This window comes from Pygoscelis adeliae, unplaced genomic scaffold, assembly GCF_000699105.1.
Source record: "Pygoscelis adeliae isolate BGI_AS28 unplaced genomic scaffold, ASM69910v1 Scaffold38, whole genome shotgun sequence".
Lineage (NCBI taxonomy): Eukaryota > Metazoa > Chordata > Aves > Sphenisciformes > Spheniscidae > Pygoscelis > Pygoscelis adeliae.
This window is the reverse complement of record NW_008825614.1, coordinates 7,651,233-7,674,474: the sequence shown is the minus strand read 5'-3', so window position 1 is coordinate 7,674,474 and position 23,242 is coordinate 7,651,233. Positions and strand designations below refer to the sequence as shown.

Genomic DNA, 23,242 nt, shown 5'->3' with positions numbered 1-23,242 from the left:
GAAAACTGATTTATAGATTATGTCCACAATTACACAAATAGGAATGATCAGGCTGGAAGTCACTGCAGGATATATTACCTTTTATTGCAGCATCAAGTAAATAGTGCTGTAGACATTTCTAAAACTGAGATTCAGTATACTTTTGATTGTGCTTTTTTATATATGCGTATACATATATTTCTGTAAATACAAATATGTTTGCATTTATTTCCCTTTCAGGTGAAATGTGATCATTACTGGCCTTTTACGGAAGATCCTGTTGCATATGGGGACATCACAGTGGAGATGCTTTCTGAGGAGGAGCACACAGACTGGGTTTATAGGAATTTCCGAATTAGCTATGTAAGCGAAACATTTTGCACGGCCCTACTAAAAGAGTGGGAGTAATTTTGGTCCAACCTTTTCTTTAACTTTTGTCCATTTCTGGCATTTGATGGAAAACACCTAAGAGAAAGATTGATGGCCTTACCCGCACTCCACACGGGCAAATGACTAAATCACAAAACTTTCCCTTAAAATTGTCTTCTCTGTGAATTTCTCAGCAAAGCGCAAGACTGAAACAAAAGTAGTACCAGACTTCCGGACGTTTCTGTAGTGCCAATAATTAGCGACAACAAATGTGTAAACTTCTTTATTTCAGGCACATCTTCTTGCTATAAGCTATTCAAAACTTGAAAATACCAACGTAGAAATCGAAAATATTTTTCAAAAGGGCAGTTCTGCAATATTCACATATTCCTATAAAGTATTGAAACACACATGAGAGCATGCAATTTCCAAATTAAAGCTGTTCAACTTTTCAAGCATTTCTTTCCAGCTTTGTTTTCTGCACCAGCTTGTGAAGGAAAGGTTAGAGATATGGAGGGGATGTGAAAAAGCCGTGCACTGGCACGTCAGCATTGGCCCAGGACCTTAGTCCTACTCAGCCATGCCTCACTGCGTTACAAAGTGCGCACAGGGTGCAGCCTAGGAGTGCAAATGCATAAAACACGATGTGTTGGGTTGTTGGCATCAGTTGAAAATAATGACGAGTCTGCAGCTTGCAGTTCAGGTAAACTGTCCTTTACCAAACCCAGGGCAGCTGCTTCAGGGTCTTTTGCCCAGATCTCATTTTTTAATATCCTTTGCCTAAGGATCTGCTGTTGGTGTAAACTGGAGAGAGGTTACTGAAGTGCATCCCTCCCCGTGTTTTGAGTTCCTTTAAGTCTCAAAGACAAAATGAATTGTGTTGAGGATCCTATTTCACCTAAAGCCACTAGAGTTTTTAGCATTAGAAACCTTTTTTATAATAATGGGTATTTTTCTAAATATTTCCTTTGCCCCGTAATGATTTTTTCTTCCCTTTTGGGTTTTTTTTTTCTTTGAAACTTGAAAAGAAAAACTCGCAGGAGTCCAGTCTTGATTGTTTGCCAACAGCGTTGTTCTTTATCTGCGGCAAAACGAGAGAAGGAGAGGGAATGGAATAGAAAGAGGAAGAAAGCCTAAGCTTGAAAAATGCAACAATCCTGGATTTAAAAGCAAAATCAAATCAAACCACCATGAGGAAAAAAAGCAAAACACAAATCCCAAACCCAGAAACAAGAGTTCATGCCTTTTTGATAATGATGGCCTGATACCCCCTCCCCTTTTTAATCAAACAGCATGTAAATTCTTTGCCATTTTTTTGGCTGACTTTACTTTCTTAGGCTGTATTTGGGGAAAAAAAAACCCCAACCACAAAATGACAAAAACCCCTCAGTCTGACTGAGCGTGACTGCACTGTTAAAACTCCTGTGAACATGCTGCTGTTCTGCTTTTCCCATTAGGCTGATGAGGTGCAAGACGTGATGCATTTTAACTACACTGCCTGGCCAGATCATGGTGTCCCCACGACCAACGCTGCCGAAAGCATCCTCCAGTTTGTACAGATGGTCAGGCAGAAATCAGCAAAGAGTAAAGGCCCCATGATCATACACTGCAGGTAAATGCCTCAAGGAAATGGGGAACTAAAGGGTGTAACTTGTTAAATAGGTTGCAAAACCATTGGAAGGAGAGATTGTGGGGCTCTGCTCACCTGTTAGCTGGAGATTGTTCTCTTTGGTGTTAAGGGTAAAGGATTAGTCCCCCTCTTTGACTACAGTGGGGCTGAGATTTCAGCCTGCAGCCGTAGACATGAAGGCACTGCTTTCTGGAGTAGAGTCAGCTCTTTGGATGTTATAAACAGATGGCTTCAGGAGGCACAGCAGGTGATCCTGATTTACACCAGCTCAGAGCCTGCCCCTGCTCTCTCATTTCCACATTGTCACGATATGGATGGTGTGGTCCAGCCAGCAACCTGCCGCAGCGTGTTGCTGCCCTGCAGAAGTGTGTCTCTGTGCAGATCCTCCTCCTCTGGTCACTTGGCTTTCAGTACATTTGGGAGGTGACATGAAGAGCGCTATCCTGTGCTAGCAGTAATACCAGTATCCCATGGCAACAGTTATATGGGTTTTTTCTTTTTTGGGGAGGAACATTGTTTTATAATACTATCAGATTATCTATCTCTTGTGCATCATCTGGCCTTTTATTAAATTGCTCACTTACTTGGCCTCCCTGGGGGCAGCTGCCATGTTAGTGATGATATCATACCAGATTTGTTCCTGATACAACTCTCCCAACTGACTTCAAACCTCTTTGTGGCTCCTAGTGCGAGAGCTACTCACAACAGATTTCTCAGAAATACATAAATAGATGGGTTGCAATGGGTGAATACGTGTGCATTATGGTGACACACTCCTAATGGAAGTCAAGGCTTGATGAGATTAATCTCAGCCAACCCTACATCCCCCACTCCAGAGGCAGCAGTTATGCAGCTGCCCAATAGGTCAGCACCCTCCAGCACTGTTTTTCCTGGTGTTGATGTGATGGTCGGCACCGAGTCTCTCTTGCCACCACTTTGCGCACTTTCTAGAGCTCCTTCCCAGAAAACAGTCTTTTCTAGCAATATCATTGCTAGTTTCCAGATAAGACACTTAAGTGTTCTACTGGAATGCAAAACAACAACAGCATTTGTAAAAGCAGCAAATCGTGCAGCTCTCCCCTGTAACTTAATGGAGAAGTTCATAGGGGATATTGTTCTGGGAGTGCTAATATCAAGAAAGGTGCTAGTAAGCCAGGGAAGAGATTTATATGTAGCGTTGTGAAATCAAACCCCTGATATACCACTTAATTGTTCTGGGAAGGAATAGAAGCAAGTATCAGAGAGCTAACAACTGTAGTGTTTTCTTTTTAATTAGGATGCTTCTAGCAGCAGAGATAGATATTTTCAGATAGTGTTTTTAGAGTAGACTGTACGTCTTAGACCACATAGATTAAAAGTAGCAATGCTATGAAATTAGTGGAAGGGAGGGAGAAAGAATGTATTGATCAACAGCAATTGTTCTCAGTCGTTAAAGAAGGCACAGAATGAATTTATCGATTAATGAATCTGTCAAATAAATAGATCGGAAGTTCCGTTGTATTCATCTCATTTGAGATATTGACACTTTTGTTAAACACAAGCAAAAAAACCCAAACCTGTTTTGTGACAGTTATGTTGAACTGTGTTGAGATGAACTGTTAAATTTTATTGCAAATACTTTCAAGGCTTTTCTGAAAAATATGACAGACAGCAGAAAGAACTTCTGCTAAGACACATACTTCTATCCTTAGTAGTAGGTATGGTGTTGGGATGCTATATGAAACTCTATAAAATCTCTAAAGCCACACTCATAATGAAATCAGACTTAAACGGTACATGTGAAATCACAATGCAAAGAATCATATGGACATAAGAATCTCTAAATCAAAACAGCATGTCTTTTTTCTAGTCACTAAGCTTCCCTTTCTGGGGGGATGAAGATTTGTCAGCCGAGTGGTTGCTGACTATTTCTGTCTCATGCTCCCAAGGCAGAAGTCCTGGAGTGTAGACTCTTCTGGGTGGTTCGTCCTTTGAGGATGAACTGCAGCAGTGTAGTGCCTTTGCAAAGCCGAGAGCTTTACAGTGTGGAGAGCTGTGGAACTGAATTGTGTAGGTTCAACCCCAGCTGCCTCTGTGCAGCAATCACTGCCGAGCAGGTCTCTGCAGTTATGGCTACAGCCCCTGTAGTTAGAGATGTCTCATTAAATCTTTGAGGGGAGCAGTAAAAGCAGGAAGAGCAGACAGCTGAGGGTGGATGAGGGTGTGCATGCACATTCTGCATGTGAGGGCATTAAGAGAAGTATAGGAAGGTGAAATAATTGCAAAGCCATCCACTCCATACATTCTGCCTAAACAATGGATGAAGGGTTGCACGGCATTAAATCCTACAGATTAACCAGCCTGTCTGACCTCAGATTAGCTACATCTGATTATCACAGCTGCAGGACACCTGCTTTTTGCAGTACCAATGATTTTCCTGTGTCCCCCCATGTTGTGGTTTAACCCCAGCCGGCAACTAAGCACCACACAGCCACTCACTCACTCCCCCCGAGTGGGATAGAGGAAAGAATCGGAAGGGTAAAAGTGAGAAAACTCAAGAGATAAAGACAGTTTAACAGCGCACACAAGCAAAGCAAAACGAGGAATTCATTCACCACTTCCCATCGGCAGGCAGGTGTTCAGCCATCTCCAGGAAAGCAGGGCTCCATCATGTGTAACGGTTACTTGGGAAGACAAACGCCACCACTCTGAACGTCCCTCCCTTCCTCCTTCTTCCCCCAGCTGTATATGCTGAGCATGATGTCATATCGTATGGAATATCCCTTTGGTCAGTTGGGGTCAGCTGTCCCGGCTGTGTCCCCTCCCAGCTTCTTGTGCACCCCCAGCCTACTCACTGGTGGGGTGGGGTGAGAAGCAGAAAAGGCCTTGACTCTGTGTCAGCACTGCTCAGCAACAACAAAAACATCCTTGTGTTATCAACACTGTTTCCAGCACAAATCCAAAACATAGCCCCGTACTAGCTACTGTGAAGAAAATTAACTCTATCCCAGCCAAAACCAGCACACCCCATCAGAAAAGCCTGAAATGAGATGCATGTCTGTGTGTGTTGCAGTGCCGGAGTGGGACGAACAGGAACCTTCATAGCCCTGGATCGGCTCTTACAGCACATCCGTGATCATGAGTTCGTAGATATATTGGGCCTGGTGTCTGACATGCGGTCCTACAGAATGTCCATGGTGCAGACAGAGGTAAGATAGTTCACTTCAACATTGTGAATGTATCATCGGATCTATTTCATACCTCTCTGTAGCGTGTTCATCTCCAACGACTGTTGTTTCCCCTGAACACTTGACAAAATAGCTATGAATAGATACAATTAAGTTTTCAGCTTCATTGTAATATTGTCACATTCTTAATCTGCCGCATAGGTGGGTCTGATAATATATCTGCAATCTCACTGATGTCTTCCAGAGGAGAGGAGTTATTCTCACCTTCTGTGAAATGAATGTGGAAAAAATGCATTAGAAGAGATTAACGTATGAAATTTTCAAACCATTTTGAAAAGAATTGGGCTTGCTGAGGGGATTAATAGCTCATGAAATGATATCAGTATTGGACAGCCATTCACGCTTGTTCAAGAAGGTATCACCATCTGGCCAAGCGTAGGAACTCAGTCACACAATGGTCATACAAATAACAAGCAAACCAGACAAAAGGATTGTGAGTCTGCCAGGCACCCTCCTTGCCCCTCTCCCTGCCCAAATATCTACTGAGTAATTCTTTTTCTGTTTTTAAGGTAAATGTCAGAAGAATAGTCATATTGTCAGAATATATAACGGAAAAAAAATCACAAACTCTTTTTTCCAAAGCAGATGTTTTTATGCCTCTGAAATCTTCCCAGTTTCTCTGCTTATGAGGGAAAGATTTCACTCTTCACTGGTTAGACACAGTATAAGCTGGCAACCTCCATACAGTTGGAAGTGCCACCATCACTGATTGCAGGGTAGGTCTGGCAGACACTTTGTTGCCAAGGATAGTTGAATCCAGAGCAGAGCAAAGCAAAGAAGATTAAGCAGGGTGAGGAGAGGGGGAGGAAAACCTGCAGTGACAACAGCAAGCGTCTAGAAATGAAGGAAGGTCATTATTCTCAGACCATTCTGGATCATTCCCGTCAAACTACCACTTTTCATCACAATTCACTGTATCCAAAGGCAGATCCTTATGTAAACACCAGCGAAACAAATCCTGATGGTTGATTTCAGCTGCAACTGTGTTACCGCTCCAGAGGTGATGTGATTTTTTTTTTTTAATTTTTTTTTTTTCATGTACTAACACATTGCCTGCCTGGAGCTGATGGCAAGGGCTGGGCTTTGGTGGTCACTGAGCTCCTGCTGCTCCAGGCAGTGGCCGAGCCTGGCCGCAGAGGTCACTAGGTGGCACTGGCACTGGCACCCAGGTGCAGAGGCCACCCAAAGGCTTTCCTTAAAAATCTGAAACCACACACAGCTCACCTGGGTTCATGTTGCCTCGTACACTGGAAACTTGGCAGTGTCTCACTGAGCAGTTTAAAAAAACAAATGGTGCAGGCCCAAAAAGGGGGGTTGGATTGGAGAATACCCTGAATTGAAACAAGTCATTCCAAATTAGTGGGTGTGAGGAAATTCTGTGGTCTGAAACATGCTTCAAACTCATATTGATATCTCCTGGCATCAGCAGACCACTGGGGACAGGGGCTGAAATCTCGGGTTTTGGGACAGTTGTTTTTGCTTGAGATCCACTTGCTCCCTCTGCCTAGTGCACATAAAGCTTAGTGTAAGGATTCACCAGGGTTCGCCTTCTCTCTCTTTGAAATCTAAAAGTCATCAATTAAGGTTATTCCAAATTGAATTACAGTGTTTAATCTGTATTATGATAATGCTTAGAAAAGCCAGTCCATAACCAAAACCAAAACCAAAAATAACCACAGTCTTGTTGCACAAAAACCTGTCCACAAACATAACGGTGCATGTGATTGACCCGACTTACTTACAGTGTCATTTGCACAGAGGTTGACAAACCCCCAAATAATTAGCTGCTCTGTGAACAAAATCAGGTTTCAGCTTTTTATTGGTAAAGAAAAAAGTCAAGCACAAAGGAACATGAAGTTCATTAAAATATTTCAGGTGCGTATGTGGCACAGATGCAATTTGTTGCACATAAAGCATTCAGGTACCTTTCTGGGAATTAATCCATTTTCAGGCAATATAAAGTAGACCCACTTTAGCTCAGATCCAGCTGAACTATACTATTCTATTCTATTCTATTCTCTTCTCTTCTCTTCTCTTCTCTTCTCTTCTCTTCTCTTCTCTTCTCTTCTCTTCTCTTCTCTTCTCTTCTCATCTCCCATCATCATTCAGGTTCTTAATAAATGATTATGATGCCGGGGCAGCTCAGGTGGACTTTGTGCTTCCCCAGCTGCTATCTGTAAGAATTGCAGGCTATCATTTTGGGAGCTGACAACATTGCGAGGGGCTGAGGAGGGAGAGATGGCAAAGCTGTGCAGGCTGTTACTGTGAACTATCAAACTGTTTCACTCTTCAGGTTTTTGTCCTGCTTTCTGAGGTGCAAAAATGCCCGCTCATTTGGTCTTTTCTTCCAGGAACAATACATTTTTATTCACCAGTGTGTGCAACTGATGTGGCAAAAGAAGAAGCAGCAGTTCTGCATCAGCGATGTCATATATGAGAACGTCAGCAAGTCCTAGTTCAGAGTCACAGGTGGTAAGTCAGGCAAGCCCGGCCCTGTGCCATGCCCACAGCCTCGAATCCCGGCTGCTTGGCAGCAACCAGCATCATGGATATTTGCTCCAGGAGCTTTGCTGGTGGTTTGGAGCTTTCCGGGCTTCATCCCCCTCTGAGGAGATCTTCACATGGAGAGTGCGCGGAAAATCCCTCTAGCCTCTTGCAGTAAATAATCCGCTATACTTTCCACGTGCTGTAAGAGTATATTGGCTCACTCATTGTTCGAAGAAAAAGAGAATCCAGAAATCCTGAGTGAGCCATCTAACCATTCCCTGCCACTTGTCCTAACACTCCCTACAAAGCTTAAAGGAGAGGAGGACTTAATCTTCAGCCATTCTCAAGTCACTTACCAACTGCCAGGTTACCACGGCCAGCAGAGGTTTGGGGATGATCTGCCAGCACTGCTGTTGTGGCAACAGAGCCTGCTGGAGGGCGAGATGGTAACAAAAAAGCTCTGACGTGAAACACTGGGAAATTTTTTTCATAAATCTAGAACCAGGGAACAGGAGGGATCTCGAACTGGAACTATCATTAGTATAAGCGAAGCACCATCTTGCCTTTCCACTGAGCCCCAGCGCCTGAGCTGTTGCACGCAACCAGCCCAGCCCAGTCCCCAGCTGCAGAGTAAAACACACGGCTCTGACCTGCCAAGAGGTTTGCTGGTGGGGACAAGCTGTAAGGACGTACGTCACTCCTGTTTAAGCTAATGAGCTTTAGGTCATTAGGTGGCAGTAGTAACGCAGCCGTTACCTTAATACTTGCTTTTGGGTGAAGCAGGAAGCTACAAACTGGCTTCTCAAATAGCTGGTGGAGAGCTGGACTGTGGGCACTGACACCAGCAGTCTCTGCTGTGCGTCTCTGGTGTTGCGCATGAGCCTTTATTAGCCTCTGCGTATGTCATTCCCCTGCCCGTGAAATGAACGCCAATTTGCCTCACTTCTTTTCCTAATATTCGGGTAGTTTACCGTCCAGTCTGAGTCCCAGAGCCCAGCTGCTTGTACTGGTGGGCTGCAGTCCCAGCCTGTACAGAGGGCTGATAAAAATAAATGCCAAGAACTGTATTTATTTCCTTTTTTATTTCTAAAGCATTCTGTTTGTTTGGTTCCAGGTAAGACCATGAAGCACACCCATCTTCCCTTGCTTCTGATTTTTTTTCTTTTGATGGTTTGAACGGCCAGTTGTTCTGCCATGAGAGACCGCTGCTTTGCAGTACACGGACAATAAAAGAAAGAAACTTTTAACTTTCCGAAGCACTGGGGAGACAAAGCCTTAACAAGCCTGCGGTGTCTTTTGAACTGTTTAATTTCTGGACTTTTTTTAAAATACTGGACCAAATTCAACTAAACAACATGAAGGAAAAGACACTATATGTGCATAAAACAGATTGCTCCAGAGTGTTGGGTTTTTGTTTGGTACTTTTTGTTAATTTTTTAATATCTTTTTTTCTGTGCAGGTTGGGCTTAAGGTTAAAGTAAGTGCAATATTTTTTTAATGGTTGACTGAAGAGCTTTCTTCATGTGTCACTGGTCTGTGCTAACGTCCATAGGAGAGCAGGCATTGTTAGTATCTAATAATACCTCATTAGAGAATAGCAAGGCATGAACATACATGAAGAAATCTGGAGATTGTGAAAAGGGGGGGTGGGGGTTGCTGGGTACATGGATTTGACTGTTTCCTACAGCACTGATGTACGTGGGGTCTGGGGGGAGCACAAGACCCAAGGAACGGACTGACGAGCAGAAATCCAAACCATGAAGCCTGAAGCTGAAGCAGGCAGCCGACACTGAGAGATGGGGTGGTTTCGGTTCTTGGCTGCGCTACTACTAATTAAGCAGAAGGATTGCTCTTTTCGCCAACCTTTTCAGTAACGCCACTGATCAGGCTCTTGTTTTAGATGAATCTAATCAAAGGGCAGCTGAGTTTCAAGCTGGGATTTCTTAGACTCCATTACTATAGCATTTAACTGTCCGAGCAGTCTATGGTGCCTATACCCCTCATTTGTTTATTATTTTTAATAAGTATTAACCCTGTGTAAAAACGTGAAGCTGATTCAGGTTGGGGGGTGGAAAGAAAAAAGAAAAAAAAAAAAGTGCTTTAATGGATGTAACTATGTCTCCGAGCCAGGAATTCACGATGTTACAAAAACAAGGTTTTGGCATGTGAAGGGCTGGTTATCGCTTTATTGCTACGAGGCTGCCGAAGCGTCAGTATGGATTCCTGCAGGGGCTTCGGGGTCAGGGCGGGGGGCTCTTTTCTTTTTCGCTGTCCGTTTCAGTTCTAGTCAGAATAATTAGCTATATATATATTTTTTTTTGTCTTTGTATAATTCCGGTACATCATTGTGTATTGTGACATGGATGCTGTCAGAATGGATGTTGATAGCATTTTTGTAACCTGTTGCTTTGTGTCACCTCATTGGAAGTTAGCAGCAATGGTACTCAATGTAAACAAAACAAACTTGAACTGAAAGTAAACACACTGGATTGCTTACCTGTGAAGAAGTCACTATCAGCAAAACAGCAAATGCACACGCATAATGCTTTTTATTCATTCACCCCGGGGCCTGCTATCTCCTGTCAGGGTACCAGGGTGGAGTTTGGTAGCTCGGCTACTTGCAGGAGCCCGATAACCTTCAGATGATATTTGATTTTTTTTCGTCCAAAGAGTTATTCCACTAGCAGGTAAATAGGTGTATATTCCTTTAACATCTACTGCATCATTGTATTGGTTAGAATGGAAAACTTCCTTCAAACTATCCCATATATATTATGCAAAATTGCATAGACTTAATGTAATCTCCCAAATAAAACAGGTCCTTGTGAAGGGTACTGAAGAAACAGGACTCTACCTCTGATTATTAAATGGGCATGACATGAATTGCTCCCCCTTCTCTTTCCATGCATGTTTAGTTTCCACTAAACCCAGACCTAAAGCAGAGATGCTATTTCTCTAAATCAGATGCATAGAGATGGATGCAAAAGGGCAGAGCGCCCTGTCTTCAGGGAGCGGACTGCTAACAAGAAGGGCTTCAATGGTGCACGTTTCTCTCTTATTTCACCAGTGAGCCTCACCTGGAGGGCTTGCTGTTTCAGTAGGAACAGCACAGATTTGTCTGGCCTAATTTGAACAGAAGACTATTATAAATGAGCACTTGACCATTCAGACCTTGCCTTCATGCTTTTTTTTTGTTAATATATTTCACAGTTTCATTATATGTTTACTCAGAAAATATGTTCACATCACTCTAGAGAACTAGCAGGGGCATAAAAAAAAAAACAAACAACCCACAAATGTTCTTGCTTTCTCATCTACTGCCTCCTCCCTCCTGCTGGCCATGGCTCATTGAGTCTACATCTATTCTGTATCATAGACCAGGGTAAGCAGGTTACTTTTAAAACATTCACGTGCACACAAAATATCACAGTGTGAGCTGGCTGTAACAGAAGCTTGGCTGAACGTGACAGGGTACATGATTGCTGCAAAGATGCCAAATCGCATTGTTGCAAATGATACTGCCTGAATAGCCTGAATTTGCTCGACAGTTGTTGAATGCGTGTCAAAAAATTATTCCATTTGCACAGTAACAGGTGTGTATTTTTCCTTTAATAGCTACTTAATCACAAAATCAATTACAATGAAAACTCCTTCAGAAAAATACCTTTTCCTACCCCATCTAGTATGCAAAACTGCATAACTGGGTGTGTTGGGATGCCAGTGGAAACCATCGCTCCCAGAGTTCAAGACATAAGTAAAGCAATGAAAGAGTCTGGGAGACATTGTGGTTCAGAAGACTCATGCAGAGCCTTTTAGCCTGAACTGACATGTCATACTTTTGGTTTTACCTTGTCACGCTCCTTGAAAGCAAGTCCAAATGAACAATGGTTTGGACTCATGTTGCACATTGATATGGCTCCCGGCATCTATCAAAATAAAACTCTCAAGTCGCCGCAGCTGTAAAGCTGTCTGAAGCTTCAGGTTTTGTAATAGTTTTTTTGAATTATGGGTTTCATGCCTATAGCTCTGCTGACACTATAGATGCTCTGTATTGATCTGCTCTCTTACAGCATCTGCTGACCCAGATGCATGTAAAAGCAGCTCTGCACAGTGAGTGACCATTAATCGAAACTAGGGCAGCTTTTCTTCTTGTTGCCTCATGCTGTGCATGCTGCCATGGGAGGAACAAACAAGTAAACCTAAGGACACGTCTTAGAAGAGCTAAGAAGTTTTCAGAGCCATGTGTGAAAGTGCTGTCTCTCCTAGCATGCCCTGTGCAGTGAGCCCTGACATACTTGGGTCTTCAGAACTGTTTCCTTCCATCTTCACCCAAGGATTAAGAACAGGTTGGGAAGCCTGATTTGTTCTTTACTTCATTTTACAGGTTTTTTTCCTGCACCTAAAGAAGACAAAGTTGCCCCTTGTCAAATGTTCAACATCATAACCTTACGCACAACAAATGGCCCTTCCCTCCCTCCTTGTTCAGTTCATTAACCACCGAGTCACACCACCTCCCTCCCGCTCCTAACTTTTTAAAGGGCTTGTATGAAAACAGTAGTTTCATTCAGGCAGGCAAAGCTGTTGCTTTCAGCCATTTCTTGTGAGAAGGTAAGGTTGTTAGTGCTGTTGAAATGGATGGGAGGGGGAGGGTTTGAGCTTTGCTGCTGCTGTCACAGGCAGCAGTGGTGGCTAGGAAGCATCTAGGAAGTCTCCCCATTTTCTTTTATCTCCTCTTTTAATCTACAAATATTATCAAGAAGCATAGACATATCCTGATATTGGTTTTGGTCTGGATGCTGAGGAAGTAGTAAAGGGCCAAAGTTGCAACCCAAGCACTGAAGGTTCTGTGTTTCTTCAGAAGAAACTGAAGAAAGATACCGAAGAGCCAAAGGCAGCTCAACAGGCACTTAGTAGCTAAAGCTTAACATAGCAGCAGTAAAAATTCAAGACGGTGGTGCAATATTTAAACACAGAACCCAATGCACGCTTAAAAATTCCCTCATGTTTGCACTCCACATACATAACACTGTTGCTTGTATGTGAAGGTGGGAGGCTGAGCACAGAAATAGTCTCTCAAATACCCTTGATACGTCAGACTCGATCCTTAGACAGGGCTGCTTCTTTCGTGTTTTAGACACTAGACACACTTCACAGTTGAGGAAAAACATCACAGAAAAACTGGGCTCCTATAAAATGGTGGCTTGGCCAGAAACATTCCCATTCATAATCATGTTTCCCTTATTCATGAGATGCAGCCCAGAAAAGTCAGTGGAGATACCTGCTTGAACAGAGGTCTGGTATTCAAGCTATGTCATGCTTCTGTATATGTCCTAAAAACCTGAAAAATCAAAATGCCTTCAATTCTCACAATTTAAAAAAAAAAAAAAAAAATCTGCTAGTTACAGGTTTCCTAATTAGAACAACTTAGTCCACATCATACTAGTTATTCATGGGTTTCCAATTGTTCCCTTGGTTAAATTAGCAAAGTACTGATGTTACTGTCCAGCAAAGCACTTCCAGGGACACCTTCAGAGTTTCACAAACACTGATGAATACACTCAAAGTCACTGGGAGCTCTGCACATTTCAGAATATCCTATCATTTTGGGTATGTACTTCCCCATAAACCATTGATTTCCACACACATCAATAATGTAGAAGTCTGCACTTATTTCCCAGCCCCCTCCAAACCCACCAACTTTTGCATAGCACAATGCTTTGGAGCAATAGAAGTATGTATAAAAATCTCATTTATAGATCACAATTTGTCTGAGCAAAGCACTGTTTAACGTTTGAATTGCTAGACGGTAAGTAAACCATTCCATGCATCAATATTGGTTAGAAGCATTCTTTCTGAATTAAATGTGAGGTTTCACAGTGGTTTTCTCTCCCCATGGCATCCCAAGGGAACAAGCAGACTAAAGGCGTGGGAAGAAGTGCCTTGCTGATGTTAAAAGGTATGTGCTTAGAAAGCATAAAACTGCTGAGTGAACATACGCTGCTGAAACTCCCTCCCTCCACCCAGTTAAAAAGGCAGACTCGATGGCAGAAAAATGGTAAAGTAGTTCCTATGTTATCAAACACGACTCTTTTTCCCGCATCTTAATAAGGCACTTTCTGACATTTAAAAAACTGTTTTGTTTCCTTTTCAAAGACACTATTTGCGTCATCACATCTTTCTAAAATATTAGTGTAAAACCCAAAATCCTCACTGCTCAATTCCTAAAGAAAACATTTTGAATGTAACACTGCATTTTACCACTGTTTTCATTTAAGACACTGAAACTTTTGAAGAAAACATTTCATTTTCATTTGATGAACCCCAAATGAGATCTCCTTTTGATTTCTCATAACCATCAACAAGCTGAAAATTCAAAAACTGCAGCAGAGGGGTGAAGCTGCCTGCAGCACCTTAAACCATCGAGGAAACTCCAGCAAAAAGGGAAATATCTGCCTTAATGCCACTCAGATTTCACAGACCGTAACGCAGAAATCATAAAGTCTAGTTCAGCAAAGTTAAAGGGTAAAATACAACTCGCGTTGTACTGGTTTAAGTCATTAGTAGTTAATTTAAAAACGATAAAAAAACACAGAAACCAACCAACCGACCCCCACACGCTCAGATTATTCTGCTTATCCCTTAAGTATATGGAAGGGGTTTCCTGTTTTCCTCCCAAGTACCTCCAAAGATGCCTCTGAGCACACTGACGACATTCAAACTTGCCTGGCTCTTTCTATACAGCTTAACAGCTACAGAGAAACCCAGCTTCAAAAAACCAGTTGTGAAGCCACCTCTTTTCTCTCAAGAGATGAAACATGGGTGCTTCCTCCACAACCTCTGCATGCCAAACTCCACAAAGTCTGAAGAGTCTCAGAGCTGATGCCTCCTCTTGGGCAAAAGCAAACCGTCTGCTGAATGCTAGGATAAGCTTGCAGAGAATACAAATACTGGCTTCGCATTTTGGTAATTAACAGGGGAACAAGGGTGTGGGTAACCACCACAGTGCCTTTTATGGAATCAGACATACTTTCCATGAGAAAACACAGTGACTCTAATTTTTAAATATGAGTTTCAAAGACCATTTTAAAAGTTTCCTACTCCTGTACTTACAAGTGACGAAGCATCTATGTAAGAGCAGCTTCAGATCTTCCTTTATTTTCTTAGTCATTCGCCACCCAGTGTAGGGGACTTTGCTGTACAGTGAACACTCTTCAGGCTAGGTATGGACACTTACTAGAGAGGGTGGGGAAGAGGAAACTGTAAGTGGGAACAGAGAATACATCAAGCCTTTGGAGGACTGGGCTTGACCTTTAATGATAGGACAGGCAGCGAGACAGACAATTTTCCCCTATAAAGCTATGTATATATGTTGAATGGATGCAGTTATCGTGCAGGTGTGCCGGTTCAAATCTTTCCTATAGGGAGAAAGCAACCGAGAATCCTAGTTTCTTTCACTGGATAAGACAAGAATCCATTTCTTAGTGATTGCTATGGCAGTTGGAGGCTTCAGTTTGGGATTCATCACTTCTTGACCCTTTTCTGGATAAGACTACATTTAAATGACAGGTGTAGAACCTACGTACTTTTCACAGGCATAAAGAATATATATTAAATGTAAAAATATACATAGACACATAATGAACACACAGAAGCAGCATTTGTAAGGACATTTACAATAAATGGCACTAAACACCTTTATTAAGATTTTTAATTTTTCTTTTATGAAAAATGAATAGGATTCTTTTTTCCCTTGTACGCAGAGGAAGAGCAAACTAATGGCAAAAATCAAGAACGCTTTCTTATTTCAATACCATCTTTGTAGCCACAAAGATACAACTGTTTAACAGATAAGAAATACTGTTTATTGCAGACTTCAAGCTGATTCATGTGAAAAAGGCACTATGAAACTTAATCAAACTAGACGATTAAATTTGTCTAAATTAAGTGATATTATATATTATATATAATACATATATTATATATAAAATCACACGACCATGTGAAATAACAGAACGTTTTTGTGACAAAAATCATTGCATCTTTAGAAATAATATTTGCTGGAAGAGATGTTTCCTTTTCTCCCCCCTTTTGCCTCCAGGAATCCACTTTTCCAAAAGACTACATTTATAAAGGAACGATAGCTTTTTACATAAGGAAAAACTGACATCTGGGATCAACACACAAAGAAGTCTAGATTAGACACTGTTCTTTTGAGGGGTTAAGTTACAAACAAAAAAATGCAAGTATATTAAAAAAAAAAAATGCACTGTGAATTGTTTCATGGCTACCTACAGCAGATCTGATCACCTCTTTGAGCTGAGTTGTGTTACTATTTACTAGTTATTCCTTCTTGTGCAATATAGTTCATCACGAGTGAAGTATTGATAAAATCAATGTACAGAGTATTATTTTGCTACAAACAGCATCATTAGTAATAAAACATCTTGGGAGTGATGCAAGAACGATTCAGTCTATGTTGGGCTGCTGTTCATTCTCTAAACATTTCCTCTCTGATTGCTGGCATCAACGACTTAACTCAACATCCTGCAGCTGAATGCATGACAAGAAAGACTGAGCCAAAAAGACATAATTGCTAACTACAGCAAGAGATGGGATTCAGAATCTTATTATTACTTTTTACTGAATTACTTATTTTTTATTGCTGGCTCAGCTTCCCTCGGATGAATCACAAAGACGTGTTCCAGTTTATCTGTTTATCTATGGTTAATTCCATAAAGCCAAGGCTCATCTTTGAGTGTAAATGAATCATCTGTCAATATTTTCACCTGTCAGGAACCTCCACTGAATTTCTCATCTGTTCATTTTTAACGATGAGAAGCCAGCAGCAGGTACTTCTGTGGAGACTACTGTAAATTTTCTTTATGGTGGCTAGTTACATTTACAATATTATAAGACGTTCCCCTGCACTGCTTCCTAAAGCAAAGCTAGATGGTATAATGCTATGGACAATGGAATTAAAGAAAAGAGGAAAGACATTTTAGTGGCTGCTTCCTTCATCAAAGGACTCCACACCTGAATCTGTGGCAGCTGCACTGATTTTTTCTTGTCGTCTTCTCATAATTTCTTGCAGTTCAGAACTACCACTGTTAGCCTATAAACAAATAAAAAAGAAAAAGAGTTTACTTGTGGTTTTGAAACGTGATGAAGATCCTCTGCTAGCATTTTAAGACAGATGTTTGAACAAGTTCAACTCACCTTGCAGCTCCAGAACTAAAAATGCACTAAGAATCTGGTTAAATAACATTTGGAATAGGAAAGGATTTACGCTATTCTTAAATGTGGACCGGAAAAGAGCCTGCGGACTATTAGAAGTGTCAAGCTTGACTTTTAGCACTGCTGAGCATCTTTAATTCTCATGCAAACCCCTGGAAGTGTTGGATATTTACAGGGTGAAATATGGCCTCAGTAAAAGGAGGGTTAAAGCCTAGCAAGTTTGTTAGGATTCCACCCTTGAGTACTTAAATATCATGGCAATTGTATTTAGAAATTAAAGCACATAAACCCTTGGTGGGTTTAGATTTACGTAAACACAAAATTCATGCATGCACGTGGGTTTGCACGGCCAAGGCCTAAATGAGGATTGAGATACCTAATCTTAGTATCCCACGTTACACAATACACCATCATGCATTTGCAGTTCAGAGACACAGGCTTCAAACTTAGAACACAGTAAGAAGAATTGAATCATTTTACGATATTATCAACAGTGTAGTACTGTGAGGACAAGGCCTTATTTCACCCTTCAGGGTGAAAAACAGGTCTGCTGAGCTAGCTGCAAACAGATTGCTTCAACAATGTAAATGAAGTTATCAGCAAGGCCAGGACACATATCCACTAGAGCAGAACTTTCCAGAGTGTGCATGACTTTGAATGAGACTAGAGGATTCTAAAGCAAGAACCATAGCCGCTACTGTGTTATTTGGCTATGACATGACCTTCCAAGCTTCAAGACTATCTTCCAAAAGAGCCTCTGAATAAGGAAGCAGAAATTGTTTTTGAAATTTGTAAAACAAATTTCAGGACTGTTAAGGGAAAAAAAAAGATCCTTCAATTGATTCTGAACTCTGAAAATTTATCCCACTACATAAAATTAATTTAGATTTATCCTATTCTATGCATTACAAATGCATTATCTGATGCCATTACCTGGCAGACATGTTAGGTGTCCATAGGGAGGGAGGCTAGGATGCTTCTGCTAGGTAAATTACCATTGCTCTCTCCTCCCAGAGTGGAAGGGCAAAGCAGGGGGCTTATAATTGACTCCCTGAAAGTGAGAGAGCACTTTTATTTGTCTTAATTCATCTTGTCCTTGCCTACTTGGTTTCAGATACAGAACAAGTCCAGCAGTCACCCACTACTAAGTCATGCATAAAAAACATCAGCAGATACCTGGCAACATGCTTTATCAGAGGTCATGTGCAAATATTTTTCTGAAAATGACTGAGCAGCCAAGGCTGAAACAGTTTACCTTCCTGATAACATCAATAACAACATGACTGATGAGCTTGAAACACTGCTCAACTAAACCAACTGCAATACCTCATGTGGCACAGCACAAGAGGGACATCCTACTCAGAGACGGGGTAGCTAAGTAGCCTAGGACTGTTCTTAGGAATACAATTTTTGGAACAGACTACTAGATCTTGGCCTTAGTGATTTACCCAGCTCAGTCTTTAACCAGATCCTGAGGTATCAGTAAGCTCCATCGTTCAATCCCACTTCTGTGCCTGGGCCACTCCTTTCACTGAGGTGTCAAAGAGAATAAGCTATTCTTCCAGCCGATTTGATACATATATTAGATAGAAACCATTTTTTGTTTTAAAGGGATGTGTGCCCATGCTTCCCACTGATGGAGTAGGAAGACAATGAGAATGTGGACCTGAAGGGTTCCCTTCTGGAGATGACAAAGGTGGTGTTCAGGATATTGTGTCTCTACAATTATCTTCTGTAGCGCTTTTCAACACCAGAGCTTGAAAAGCTCAACAAAAGTTAAGGAAATGGGCACATAAAAACTCATAATCATGGAGACTATTAATATTTTCACTTTGCAATGAAAAAGTAAATCCATATAGATGACCAGCCAAGTTGCTATAATGCACTGTACTTGGTATACAAGGTGAACTTCAACTCTCTGGCGCAACCCCAGAAAACAGCTCCCGGGGGGGGATACTCTGATCAGTACAAAGAGTGTGGTGCATCCTGCCTCCTTCTGAAACACCGCTGCTTGCCACCACCATTTCCTCTGGCAGAAAGCAGGTGTTTGGCCCTGGCTATGGCCAGCTCTCTGCTGTCTGAAACACTGGTCTCGCACGGTCTTATCTTTCTGCTTTTGTTTGGCCAGGCCCAGAAAGCTGTTAAACCCCAAACACCTTCCCCACACTTGCAGTCTGTTTATACAGGGGCCACAAAACTCCATTAGGAGTCTTGCTTCCTTGGATGTTTTAAACTCTGGTGTGATTCAGGGCTGAATGCAGTTACCGTGAAAACGAAGTAAAACAATTGAAATTATGGTACCTATTAATTTTTTTCCTCGTAAGGGTAATATTACTAAACGCCAACAACAACTGGAATTCCAATTACAAAATACTGAATTCCTCTGCCTGAGGTAGAAGGACACTAAAGGAAAATTGTAGCTGCCTAAAAGTGAAGATCTGGTTGTCCGTATTTGGGAATGCAACCCCAAATCTGAGAGGTAGGCCTTTCACTGGCTTGCAGAAATGATATGAATCCAGAAACACTTGTGGAAAATCCTGAGTAGAAATAACAAATAAAGACGAGGCATGGAGTTCTGCAATGCTAGAGAGTGCATGGGTTTGCTCTGTCTCTGGCTATTATTGCTATTTGTACTTAACACCCAGGGCATTTACTGCAATATGACACAAGAAGTACTACATAAAGGATGCCAGAGAACTTCATGAAAATTTATCACTGATTAATCATGTAGGACAATTACGGTGGTCAAACCCATAACCCAGTAACTGCTCATAAAAAGCATTCAATTGTAAAATAGGCCTGACACTGGTACAAGTATGTGTGTGCTTAAATGCTTCTGTTATTATAAGTGTTTCTAGTTTAAGCAGTAAGAACATAGCCCTGTCTGGAACACACAAGCTCATCTTTGCTAGGTCACATGTAGACATTTTGGCTGTGGTACTCATTCCTATAGCTTCTCTTAAACAAGGACAGCCTTCCTAAACCCTGCGACTTGAAATATTATAGGGACAGAAAGGAAGATGCGACTTAATGTTTTGGGTAGTTCAGTAAACAACAGGCTAAAGCAATCAGGAATTGCATAAATTCTGAAATTAATCAGTTAAACCTCAAACAACTCAGGCAGAAATAAATATTTCAATTACCTTTTCACTAACAAAATCCAATGACCTTGTTAAACTCTCAGTACCTGTTTATTAACACTTGTAGAGCATTTATTAGACAAGTTTTGACTGCTCAGTTTCCTGCAGAGCTAGACCTAAGTGAGGCAAGCAGAATAACAGAGGACAAAAAAGACAGACTTCTACAGTCCAGTGCATCTCTGCTTTTCAAACTGACTTCCACCACAAGGGCACTTCCATCTCAGCACACAGAAGCCTCATGAAACTGAAATAAGATTGTTGACATTCCAGAAAAGTTGAAAAATACACATATATCTTCACTAGGAAATGATGGATTGCTCTGGACTGTAGTGACATATATTCCTGAAAAAAAAAGTGAAATATTTCTCCCTTCCTTTCACAGGAAAACAGGGCTTGAAGAAGGGAATAAAGCAATTTTAGAAGTGTTAGAAAGCAATGCTCTCTGATCCACACTGATCAGGTAAATTGTAAAATATGGATCATCATAAACTTGTCTTTAACAATACGCCTGGTAGTTAAAACTTAAAATCATTTAACAAGACAGTCCCAGCTTCGTGAGGGGATAGAAACACATTTTGTACTTCTTCAAGAATTTCTTTTAAACAGTATGTCAAGAATATAGCTTCTCGTTTGGGTTAGTCTCACCTCTAGACAGTATCGAGTCCATTTCTCCACTTGCCACAGCAAGTTTTAAGAAAAGAAGTAGATGCACCTGCAATTCTCCTGGTTTAAAATTAGTAAGCATTGTCCCTAGCACAACTCTGTATACAAGCTTTTAAGGTGTTTAAGGAACAATACTACTGTAATTAAACAAGTACAGTATACTACTGAATACTACTTTACAGCGTACTGCAAGCAAACTGCCACAGAGCAATGAATACAGAGATACAATACTTTTACCCTTAGCACAGTAATTGTGCTAGCACAGTGTCAAATGTGTTTTCCCCCACTTAGGAACCCACCAATACAGATGCCCCAGCGTTTGACCTGAAAGGCCTTGAGATTCAACAGTGAGCTCACTCTACCACTTTCTCACGCCTAATAAATTAAATCTCCTCTACAAAGATAAAGCAAAACTAACTCATCACCACCAAAAAGTACCAGGAGTACCTGTTTGTCCAAGTACCAGGCAAAGCAAGAAGCAAGAAAAAGGGCATTTCACTCTCTCCTATTGTTTTCCCCAACGCCCTTTTTGGCTCATTTTGTCTTCTTGCAGCCTGATTACAGCACACAATGTCTTAAACTCGAGTACTACCATGCACTTTTTCTAATGCTTTGTGGACCCCTTTAGAAGTGGGGAGAGATCCCACCTGGTGTTTTGACAGATGCTGTTTCAATGGATTAATACCAAGTAACTAGGGTACAAATAATGCTTATCAGCATGATGGGAACTGAGGAAAAAACAGTTGCCTCACAGAAAGAGCTATTTACTTCTATAGGTTCAAAAGTGGCGACCCAGCATCAGGTTAGTAAGAAGGGTTATACATACCTCCAAAGCAGACTTCTGTACCGTAATTTGGCTGTAGACTCTAGACCCTTCTGGGCAAACAGTTCTTAGTTCCTCTTTATTGAGGGAGAAAAGCTGAGCACCCGTCAGCACGCCAAGGCTGTTGACAGTCCTGGTGTCACACCAAGGGAACAAACAAGAAATAAGTAAAAATACACTAGCCAAGGGAGAGAAGTAGGTTGTCTTCATCCCACATTGCCTCAGGTAGGGCTATGAAATCAAGATAAAGCTTTATGCAACAGGACTCTCGAAGTCAATTCAGTATCTGTTATAACAAGTACCTTTTGGTGGAGGCTAATGAATGTAACTTTTTTTCCTAAATATATCTAGATCTCTATAGATCTATAACCACTTGATATATATTGATACATATATTATATACACATATATACATAAATATATATGTGTGCATATATATGTAAAAACAAATTATTTTCTCCAAGGGTGCAGCTGACGTGTCTTGATTTTCAGAAGGCTGCTTGATTTTAAAAAACGGGCAGACCACATCCTAATTTCTGACAGGAAAATAATTTTAAGAATTTTTCTTACATTTGCCCTCAAACTTACACAGGGTTGAATCCTTTGGACTGCAACCACGCTTTCACATCCTCAGGCGAAGAGTCGTAAGTGATGTTAACTACCGGGATGTTTGGTCGTGGCACGTGGAACTTCCTCTGGGCAGCGCTCCGGCCGATGGTGAGCCGGTGAACAAGTTCATCCTGCACCTCCTCCATCTGCGATTTCCTGCCTAGAAAGAGAGAGATGCCCCACAGGAGTTATTCTCAAGGTTGCTTTATCAAAGCCAGGTCATTTCTTATACTCTGCTTTAAATCTTAGTTTTGTTTTTTTTTTCTTTAAAGATTCATTCACTAGATCTGACTGAATTATTATTCTCCTTTTTCCCCAGGGAAGATTTCAATATTCCCACTCCTCTCTTTGCAAAACAAAATAAAAGCAAAAAAACCCCCTCAAAATTCAGCTGAGACCTAGAAAGAGGAGATGAGCTTGATGTTGCACAGAGGCGTAGATCAGTCTGACAGCACCCAAGCTGTAGAAGAAAATGGGCATGGCGGGTTATTCAATTGTCATAGTCTGTGTTTCTTCAAATAGAATTACGATGTTTCAAAAATAAAAACAAAAAAGATGAGGGAGAATATAAGATTGCTTACACTGTGGAAAGGCAGCACTTTCCACAAACATTTCTTAATTGAAAGCTCAACTTTTTAGTACAAATCAATGTAGTTAAAAAAATTTCACTGCTGCTGACACATATCACCTTACATCTAATAAGCTATTATAATAAACACATTTTTGAAGGGGTTTTAAGAAATTTGAATTCACTCCAAGCCTGGAGTGACTGGTTAGCTGAAACAATGTCATACTTTCTATTAAAAAAAGAAGAAAAAAAAGAAGCAGTTGCTCTCACCAGAGACACAGGAATTGGGCAAGACTTTTTTTTTTTTTTTTTTTTTTTTTAGAACAAAACAGTACAAATTCACTATCCCACAGAACCCATTTGTCTGAAGCATTTAGTTCGGTTGCTCGTCATTAGCAGGCAACAAACTGAAATGCTTTTCATGCATTTCAACAAAATCAATTATAATGACACTGAAAATTGTTTAAAATGCATATAAAAAGTTCTGTGGATAATTTCACAAAAATAGGTAGA

At 41.1% G+C, this 23,242-nt stretch overlaps 2 protein-coding genes across 2 annotated transcripts in view; one reads left to right on the top strand and one right to left on the bottom strand.

Moving 5' to 3' along the window:
* The window catches only part of PTPRO (protein tyrosine phosphatase, receptor type, O), a 66,030-nt gene extending 57,031 nt beyond the window's left edge, over positions 1 to 8,999 (top strand). Inside the window, exons 22-26 of the mRNA XM_009332851.1 lie at positions 220 to 342; positions 1,806 to 1,960; positions 5,031 to 5,166; positions 7,557 to 7,677; positions 8,807 to 8,999. Of these exons, the coding sequence (XP_009331126.1) occupies positions 220 to 342; positions 1,806 to 1,960; positions 5,031 to 5,166; positions 7,557 to 7,661 (519 nt within the window). The 3' untranslated portion in view covers positions 7,662 to 7,677; positions 8,807 to 8,999. The remainder of the gene's footprint in view (positions 1 to 219; positions 343 to 1,805; positions 1,961 to 5,030; positions 5,167 to 7,556; positions 7,678 to 8,806) is intronic.
* A 6,373-nt stretch (positions 9,000 to 15,372) lies between these two features.
* Positions 15,373 to 23,242, bottom strand: part of EPS8 (epidermal growth factor receptor pathway substrate 8) — a 142,828-nt gene continuing 134,958 nt past the window's right edge. The window contains exons 20-22 of the mRNA XM_009332850.1: positions 22,141 to 22,321; positions 21,556 to 21,685; positions 15,373 to 16,804 (exon numbers count right to left, since the gene is read on the bottom strand). Of these exons, the coding sequence (XP_009331125.1) occupies positions 16,691 to 16,804; positions 21,556 to 21,685; positions 22,141 to 22,321 (425 nt within the window). The 3' untranslated portion in view covers positions 15,373 to 16,690. The remainder of the gene's footprint in view (positions 16,805 to 21,555; positions 21,686 to 22,140; positions 22,322 to 23,242) is intronic.